The sequence below is a fragment of the Plecotus auritus genome (genome assembly GCF_963455305.1).
Source record: "Plecotus auritus genome assembly, chromosome: 7".
NCBI lineage: Eukaryota > Metazoa > Chordata > Mammalia > Chiroptera > Vespertilionidae > Plecotus > Plecotus auritus.
The window spans coordinates 20,203,396-20,212,654 of NC_137774.1; the positions used below are offsets into that span (position 1 = coordinate 20,203,396).

At 43.0% G+C, this 9,259-nt stretch overlaps 1 protein-coding gene and 1 pseudogene across 3 annotated transcripts; both read right to left on the reverse strand.

The window, feature by feature from the left end:
- Window positions 1-317: 317 nt before the first annotated feature.
- TACO1 (translational activator of cytochrome c oxidase I) lies at window positions 318-6,221 on the reverse strand. Of its 2 annotated transcripts, none has more exons than XM_080680548.1 (5): window positions 5,707-6,221; window positions 5,294-5,400; window positions 3,842-3,969; window positions 3,161-3,338; window positions 318-2,830 (listed from the first exon to the last, which is right to left on the reverse strand). In XM_080680548.1, exons 1-5 carry the CDS (start codon window positions 5,984-5,986, stop codon window positions 2,630-2,632), a joined length of 894 nt encoding a protein of 297 aa, XP_080536674.1. In that variant the 5' UTR covers window positions 5,987-6,221; the 3' UTR covers window positions 318-2,629. The 2 variants fall into 2 exon arrangements, with proteins under 2 accessions (XP_080536674.1, XP_080536675.1); XM_080680549.1 differs by having other exon boundaries at window positions 5,351-5,400; window positions 5,707-6,119.
- Window positions 6,222-7,106: 885 nt separating this feature from the next.
- Window positions 7,107-7,450, reverse strand: LOC308253695 (small ribosomal subunit protein eS26-like; annotated as a pseudogene). The gene has a single exon. The product of its transcript is annotated as a small ribosomal subunit protein eS26-like (transcript).
- Between the last annotated feature and the right edge of the window lie 1,809 nt (window positions 7,451-9,259).

The following is a 9,259-nucleotide window of genomic DNA, read 5'->3' on the forward strand; positions in this document are numbered from 1 at the left end:
AACCCAAGCCAGCTATAAGGTGCTAAATAATTTTATGTTGCTAAGACAGTGACCAAAGATAAGGCAAGGGCAGGCCAGGACCAGCGCCCATTCTTTTGGCTTTAAGGTACACCTGACTCCCATCTTCTCACATGCTGTCTTCCTAGTTGGACAATATTGTGACTAGTTTTTTTTTTTTAAATGTTTCCCCTGATGAAAGTAATAAATGATTATAGAAAATAAAACTCAGTTATAACATCACCATCCAGAGATAACCAGTTTTGACATTTTGGTACAATTCCTTTTAGTTTTTTTTAAAGACATTTTAAAATATATATATATATTTTTTATTGATTTCAGAGAAGAAGGGAGAGGGAGAGAGAGAGAGAAACATCAATGATGAGAGAGAATCATTGATTGGTTGTCTCCCGCACCCCTCTACTGGGGATCAAGCCTGCAACCCAGGCATGTGCCCTTGACTGGAATCGAACCTGGGACCCTTCAGTCCACAAGCAGATGCTCTATCCACTGAGCCAAACCAGCTAGGGCTAAAAAGACATTTTTATGGTATGATACATATTTTAAATTTGGGCCATACAATACATATAGTTTTGCATTTTTGTTTTCCATTTAACATTATATTATAAATATTTGCTCTGACATATTCTTTGAGAAATAATAGCTAGTGGCAGAATAACTCATACTATCTTTAACTATTCAGTTAAATAGTTATTTAACCAAGTTCCAATAAGGTTTCATGTCCGCCTTTCCCATATTAACTGCAGGAAAGACTAAGGCACCACCAGGGGTCAGTGCAGAGCCATCTAGTATGCCTTGATGTAAGAAAATTGGTTAAAGAATCTCTATTAACAAATCCTATCTATTAAAGCACTATTCCACATAAGTAGCAAATTTTCTCCCAGAGTGGGCTTCCTTAGTTCAGAAATGATAACATTCCTCCAAGTTTATACTCAACATTTACAAAACAGCTATTTTGTAAACTAAGGTCTATCAATACAAGATGTAGTATTACACCTGTTCTTACCTGCTTGGTATGAGGTTATTTGTGCATAAAATACTTGGCCTAACTATTTTCTAGGTTTGTTGTGAATACCAAATAAATAAAATACATTATAATTTATGAAGTAGCATTTAAACTTTTAAGTTGCCCTATTTTAATGATGTGCTATTCAGATATTTAGATGAGTTTTCTCCTTTTAAAAACTAAAGAATCCCAGGTAGTATAATGATAATGAAAGGAGGTATAAGAGCATATACTTTGGCATGATCATGGATTATTTCATTGGTTTTCCTTCCCCCAGCCTTCACTCTTCAGATGCTTAAGTCATCAAAGAATTAGTAATCTGTTTTTTCTAGAAGCTGAAGTTATCATCTATAACTAATTTCATTTTAGTTCTTTTCCATCTTCATTTACCTGAGACTTCTTTAGGAAAATTGCTCTGAGCTCAGACTGGCTTAAACAACTTATAAATAGCTGAATAGCAGGGATCAAAACGCCAGTCCAGGCCTGACATGCTTGATGGGCTCCAGAACAGGTGGTTGGCACTCCTGGTCTCTCTAAACCCAGAAGTGACTATTAGACGCAAAAGGCACTAAGGGCCCTATTTCCCACCTGGCCAGGCTTTTGATCCAGCCTTCTGTTCTCATTTCCTCTCCAGTTCCCAGTACCTCATCATCTGGCATTAGGGATGAAGAGGAGCTATGGCTGGGCATTCTGGGGACCAAGCAGCTTTCTAAACCAGCTTGGTATGGCCTTTTCTGAGAGTAACCTAATCTGCTGACTGGTCCACTCTAACAAATATCAGAGCACACAGGAACCCGGGCAAAGCAGGAGTCTCTTATCATTGGCACTTGATTTCCTATTGGGCCAGAGCCTTCAGCTCCCTGGCACACAAAGAGAATAAGAATGCATGTGCAGCAGCTTGCACTGCCCTAGGACAGCTCCCCCTGAGGTCCTATGTCTTAGAGTAGGGTCTAACACAGGGCACCAATTGAACAGCTAATGCTCTTGATAAGTATAGTTCCTGGTACATAGTAGGTGTTTGATAAACATCAGTTGCATGAATGAATGACAGGTTTAGGACATCAGACCAGCATTAGAGCACAGAGTATCTGGAGAGAGTTACATTTCTATAGTCAATAAAAAAAACAACAACCCATAAACAACAGTCCTGGGATTGGAGTAGTGGAACTAGGCTTATAGACTTGAAAGGTAGTCAAGAGGGTCCTAACAGCTGGACACAAACCCAGGAAAACTCATGAGCCATACAACAACAATGCAGCAACACAGATCAATCACCCTTATTTAAGAGTATATGGGCCCTCACAGCACCTACCATCCCCAGAAGGGCCAACTTCCTGAGATCACAATCTGTCCAGCTGATTAGCCCCACTCTGCATCAGGAGGGAATGGGGAGACTCATCCAGGAGGGCTCTGAGACACCAGTGGAGCTGACAAAGAGACCCTAGAGAAGTATGCAGATTCCTGTGTCCACAAAGCTGTAGATCTTATGCCTTTGAACCTGCTAGGCTGCAGACCTACTTCAGTCTAGAGGACACTGTAGAAGTCTGTGCTCCAGAACAAGCTGCCAGTTGCCTAGGAAGGAGCTGGAGGGCACATACAGTCTGGTTACTCAATGTTGTCATAGACCTGGATCACGTCCTCATGGTTGCCAAGAGCCTGGATGAGGTGGGCGGCCCGCTCCAGGTCAGGGTCAGCCAGCCGCACCTTTGTGTTGGGGATGAATTCTTGTGCGCAGGACACAGGACACAAGCCCAGGGAGTCCAGCTTCTTCCTCACTTGATGCAGTGAAGAGGGATCACAAATAAACTAGGGACAAATCAAAGTCAAGAGATGAGGAGCCAGGAGATAACAGGACAAAGCTAGACAGAATGTCACCAAACTTGAATGGAACTACTGTAATATACCTCTAGGCTTAAGCTCTTCACTGGCAGAGATATCATTTTCAATTGTTCTGAATCCTCACAGTCCTGGGTAAAGTCCTACCTAGTATTCACGTAATAAATGTTTGTGCAATATGTGAAACCTTTTATCTCACCTGTACCCCAGGTGCAGGAAAGAAGAAACAGAGAGGCATGCCTTAATGCATCTATTAGGGCCCTCTTGGAAGTCCACCAAACACTAATGCTTCATACTTACTTTAAAAATGTTTTGTTCCTCTTCGTCTTCAGTTTCGTTAACATCCTCAGCTCCTGCTTCAATCGCCAGCTCCAGGGCACGCTCTAGGTTCACTTCTTTCTTCTCTTTGTCCTTCACTCCAATCACAATCACCCCCTTTTTGTCAAAGGAGTGGCGAGCTCCTTCAGCCATCATTCCCCTGATAAAGGAAATGGGTCAGAACAAATGCCGTTAGATGCTCAGCTTCCACACAGCACTGCATGTCTCTCTCCCACCTCGCCTCTGGAGCATATACAGACATGGAGCAGCTCTCTTTCTGAAGAAGATGCAGCCACCACTGGACAAGGGAATAATCCAAATATATCCCCACCCTCTATTTTCTGCCATGACTTAAGTTCAGAGGATACAAAGACTTTGCTCATCAATTCCTATGCCATTTAGATTCCAGTCCTGGGGGTACATTTTAAGATGTGGACATTATAAGGCTATAGATGAGATGGGATAAAGAGCCCCTTCTACAGTTAAGAACAAATCTTTTGGATCCTGCCTAGTACAGAACACATTAAGGGAGACTAAATTATCCCATTTAGATTCAGCTGAGGATGAAGTATGTATAAAATCTGAACCAGCATCAGAAAGGACAATACTTTCCTTGCACAGAATTAGAACCTAAAGGCTCCTCCACTTTCCCCACACACCTACCCATTCTTGTTCAGGATGTGTTTGATGTCCGAATGGCACTTGGGGCTACTGTTAGATAATGCCTCAATGAGCAGAGAAGAGCCACCAGGGCCTCGAACCTCATACAACAAATAAATGTCCTTGGTTTTCTGCAAAAAAACAACATAAGCATATTTTCCTGTTTCCCAATTCCCTCCCTGCATGTCAGCCCAGAACCACAGGCACCACCACTGTACAGCTGACTCCATGAATGGGCTCTTTGGGCTTGAGCCTAAGCTCTCAAGTGTTTATTTTTGTGTCTCTCCCCTCCCTGCTCTGAGAGGAGGCCCATGGGACCAACATTTAAGGTAATTAGAAGTACTACTCCTTACCTGGAAGGGAGCTTATTTCTCTGGTCCCTGAATGATCAATCCAGCTTTGATTCCTCTTCTCTGCAGCCGAATTTCACACCTACCCACCCTTATAACTCCAACCAAAACTCTATCTCCTTTACCCTATCTTTTATGAGATCCACCTGTGCTAGCCCTGGGCCGCTCCTACCCCTGGGCTGCTGAGCACCGCTACACAAAGTTGCACACCCATGCCTTTTCACAAGAGCCACTGAAAATAGCATGGCCTCCAAATTTCAAACAATTGATCAAAAACTATAATGACCAATCTCATCTCCCATGCCACTTTGCCCATGCATCCAGTCCTTGCCACTTTCTCCAAGCACCCTGCCTGCTGCCTTCCCAGGAACTCTCAACTGATAACTTCTCCCCTCCTCTTGCACAAAGGAAATAAAACACCACGAGGTGGGGAAAAATCCCGACTCTATCACCTTATCACCAGGCCAACATGAAGGCACTATTTGTGATAGAGCAAGGTTCTGAAGTCTGTTTTCAGTTCTGTCATTTCTGTGTGACTTGGTCAAGTCACCTAATCTTTCTGTGTCTCAGTTTCCACTTAAGGTTGTTCTGAGGACTCAGTGAGATAATGCATTCCATTTTCTTATCAAAGTGCTTGGCCTGCAGTAAGCACTCAGCTATTAGCTATTAAGATGATTATTACTTCTTCAGATCCTTCCCACTTGTCCAGAGGAAGAGGTGTCCTCTCACCTGGGCTCTATCACTATCATCTGAACTCTCCCTCTTTCTACTGGTTTTTCTCCTTTGTGCGTAAATATCAGAAAACAAATCCTTCCTCAATCTAACATCAGAACTTGCCCCACACTGTGCTTACTCTTTCTACCCCATCTCCTCACAACTCAGCTGAGCAAATCCTAGGTTCTATGACTCTGTACATTGTCTATCCTATTCTTGATTGTGCTCCCATAACAAGGAGAGCCACCAAATGGCTCTGGATTGAAGGTGTAAACCACATTGCTACCCTTCTCTCTGATGACTTAAGTCTTAAGGAGTGTTTGGTGGCCTTTCAGACATGGATCCTGTAGAGGCTCTAATCAATAACAAGAATGTCAATCTGAGGACACACCTCCATTTTCAGCGCTGTCTCAATTGTTGACTTGGGCATGTGCTTGTTGCGACACACCTCTAAGATGTGGGCCAGGCTGCTGTTGAGCTCAGGGTTGGGGCCTCCTTCTGAGATAGAAAAGAATGAGTGAAGTCATCTCATTTAATTATTTCCAGACCTATACCCCCTCATTACCCAGAAGAGTGGCAAGTCACCACTTAGTTCTCGGTTAGTTTAGAATACTTTATCCAGTGTTTGTATGGAATATGGAGGAGAAATATTTTAGAAAAGTTGTTAATTCACTCTGTCTTTAGGAAAATGAAGGGCCAAGGATGGGATAGGCCCTGGCCCAGCTCCCGGACAAACTAGGCAAATGAGGCCTTGGGCACGGAGAGGGCAGTAGGACCAGCCGTGGGTGACGGTCAGGTTCTCACCTTTAACCGCTAGGCGGATGCTCAAAGTAAGCTTGGAGAAGATGCGACTCCTTTCAGTGTCCTTGGGACCCTTGATATGTCGGACTTTGGACCACTTGTTGTGCCCAGCGGGGGCTGCGGTGGTGAGGTGCAGCGTCCGGCCCCGAGCGGGGCTACAGCCCGGGGGATGGGGCTGAAAGCCTGGGAAGACGCACGGAAAAGCCGCCTGGGCTCCAGGGCCTAGAACCCGCAAGCAGGGTGCAGCGGTTCTGCTCAGATTGACAATGGCCCAAGCCGCCATTGGCTCCGACCCTGGGCCAAGGTCAGCAAGAACAGAGAAAGGGCAGCGGCTAAAGTGCCAGTCCAGTCACCGCCGGAACAAGCAGGTCAGGAGCCTGCGGTCGCCTTCACCTGTCACCGGTGACTCAAAGGCTTAGGCCCGCCGGGAGCAGCCGAAACTCCACGGACCCTGCGCCGCGCCCGCAGCAGCGCGAGTGGGTCATCTGGCTGGTGTAACACACTTCCTTTTTCCGGTCCGTTCTAAAAATGCGTCCCCACCGCTCTCAAAATCCGTTCCGCAGCTGCACGCCCTCCACCTCGGTTGCCCTGGGGATCGCAGGACTTTATTTTCCACAATGATTTAGTAGAGATATGTCTGAGTTAGTAAACTAATTTTGCTTCTGAATTGCTTGCCAACTCTGAGCAGGTCCAGAATGATAAATATTTTGTTGTTGCAAAGAAATGTATACTTCAACAAACGCATTTTGCAGGAAAAGAAATCGCCGCCCAGAGGTGTGATTTACCTAATGAATCATTTGGTCGCATAAGGATGCTACTAGTACTTGCTTTACATAAGAAGGTTACACAAAATAAGCCCTTGCAGTTTTAAAAGAACGGTCTTATGTAAATAGAGCGATCGTAGTGTTGAAGCCCCTAAATGCAAGAGAGGGCTTGAGATTCAGATGAAACTCAGGCCATTCTGAAGAGGGATGATGATCAGAAAAGCTTTCTGAAGCTAAATTCCCCTCTCCATTTTCCTTCTGCTCTCCCAAAAGAGAAAACGGAGGCCATTAGAAGGAGAAGATAGAGAAGAAATAAAGTGGTAATTGCTAAAAAACTTTCTTATGGCTTCTCATACTGATGAAATGAAATTCAAAGGAGTTGGTCTGTTAAGGAGCAGGTCAGGGTGAAGTTGGATCAGGACAGTGTGAACTTTAAGCAAGTTACTTTATTTTCCTAGGTTTCAGTTTCCTTGCAAGGACTGAATGAGATAATGGATGCAAAGTACATGGGCATGGATTTTATGTTAGTTATTATACAAATACCTCCATAATCTCAGATCTACTCTTTTTTTTTAAAGTACAATTTCTATTTATTTTCCCCCCAGAGAACTTTTCTTCACTCCTTAAGGACTTAGCTCTTTACATGGGCTTTGGTGGAGGTTGTGGGGCAGCAACCGCAGGTCTAAATTGGGGTGGGGGTGTTTGGTCCTTCTGGGCTTCCCGAGAACGATTCTTGACTACCTTGCTGTGAATGGCACAGCTCACACAGTAATGTAGTTTCACATACAGCTTGGGAAGCACATAGGCATCGAAGACACTTCAAAGATGTCCCTAACCGCTGCAGCCTCTATTATGTTTCGAATGACAAACTTCTTAATGGACTTGTCCTTGGGCACACATCGGGCGCAGTTGGTGCAATGAATAGGCTGCACATGGCCTCAGCCTTTTTTGGCATGACCCTTATTCCTTATTTTCTTGGTCATCTTGGAAACGAGGACCCGAGAGCTCAGATCTACTCTTTTTGTTGTTGTTGTTCTCATGTCCTGACATTATACTCTGGTTGGAGGGAATTACTGCACTCTGAATACAAGTTCTTTATCATCTCCTTGCTTCTCTCTGTCTTGCTAAGATCTTTGATTCAAGACCCAGTTCAGCTGTCACCTCCTCAGTAAGAGTCCACCTTTGAATTTTAAGCTATAACTCACAGTTCACTTATGCATTGTTCTTTTATTACTGTTTGTTATCCAAGCTACTTGGGCTCAGCACTTTCCTCATTGTATTTTGCAGATTAGAAATACCAGATTGCTGGTTGGAAGTGGAAGAGGGTGTACGGGGGATAAATGGTGATGGGGAAAAAAATAATAAAAATTGTTGCTTTAAAAGAAAGGAAGAAAGAAAGGCCATATTTCTCCTAGTACTTCTCCCAATTCCTGTATTAAGCACAAACTTGTGTCTTTGCTAGTCTGTGTCCTACCTCACTTCACCTCGATAATTTTTGTTTTTCCCTCAAGATTCAGCTCAGGCATTATTTCCCACCAAAGAAAAACATCTCCAAATTCTTTAGTTGGGCTCAAATGCCCTAGTCTGTGTGCTCACATAATCTTTCATGCATGTCTCAAAATGTTTATGTCCATCTCTGCTATGATATTAAATTATTTGAGAGCAGGACTGTATTCCTTTGCCTAGAACACTTATTGTTTTTAAATAACAACTTTTACATATAATTCACATATACAAGTCACCAATTTAAAGTGTACAACAGTTTGGAGTATATTCACAGATTTGTTCCACCATCACCACAATTTTACATTTTAATCACTTCCCAAAGAAATCCTGTACCAATTTCCCTGTTACCCAAATCCTAGGCAATCACCAATTTATTTCTGTCTCTATGGGTTTGCCTAGACATTTTATATGAATGGAATCTTAAAATATATGGTCCTTTATGACTAGCTTCTTTCACTTAGCTTGTTTTCGGGGTTCATACATGTTGTAGCATGTATCAGTACTCATTCCTTTTTATTACCAAGTAATATTCCATTGTATGAATATAGCACATTTTATTTATCTATTCATTGGTTGATGGACATTTGGGTTATTTCTACCTTTTAACTATCATGAATAATGCTTTTATGAGCACTCATGGCCCTGGCCAATGTGACCAGAAAGGTTATCAGTTTGATTCTAGTCAGGGCACGTGCCTGGATTGTGAGCTCGATCCCAGGTGGGTGGCATGCAGGAGGCAACTGGTTTCTCTCTCACATTAATGTTTCTTTCTCTCTCCCTTCCTAGCTCTCTAAAATCAACAACAACAAAACTTATTAGAAAAACTAATAAAATAAAAACCTCTCCAATCTTCATAGAAAAATAAAAAATAAAAATTCTTGTGGCATACCAGATGAAAATTGCTGATGTAAGCAAAACCCCAAATCTTTTGTGTTCAGTCTCAGATTTTTAACTGCAGCATAGCCCAGTCTGAGATGAATACAGTTTACTCTCCCAGCTTTTCCCTTAAAAACCAAAGAGCAAGAATCATGTATTTCCCATAAAATGCTCAGTCAGACCACACAGCAGTTCTAACAGAGCCAGCAGATGCTCATTTTGCCACATAAAACACTCTCAGAGTATATACTTCCCTTCAGAGACCTTTGCCACTTCCAGCTCCATTCAGAAGGGCAGGCACTTAGTAAATTCTGGCTCAATGAATGAATCACAATTTTGCTTTTCTTAAAGAATGACAATAAAAATAAGTGCGAGGAGTATTCCGCTAGGAGTTGCTGCATTTAGATAGC

Bases quoted from the DNA above. Each gene is read 5' to 3' on its own strand.
- TACO1 (XM_080680548.1), bottom strand. From the start codon at position 5,986: ATGGCGGCTTGGGCCATTGTCAATCTGAGCAGAACCGCTGCACCCTGC. The intron at 5,401-5,706 runs GTGAGAACCTGA...TTTCTATCTCAG, and splicing joins CATCCGCCTAGCGGTTAAAG to AAGGAGGCCCCAACCCTGAG. The intron at 3,970-5,293 runs GTGTGTCCTCAG...GTTTTTTTGCAG, and splicing joins AGACAGCGCTGAAAATGGAG to AAAACCAAGGACATTTATTT.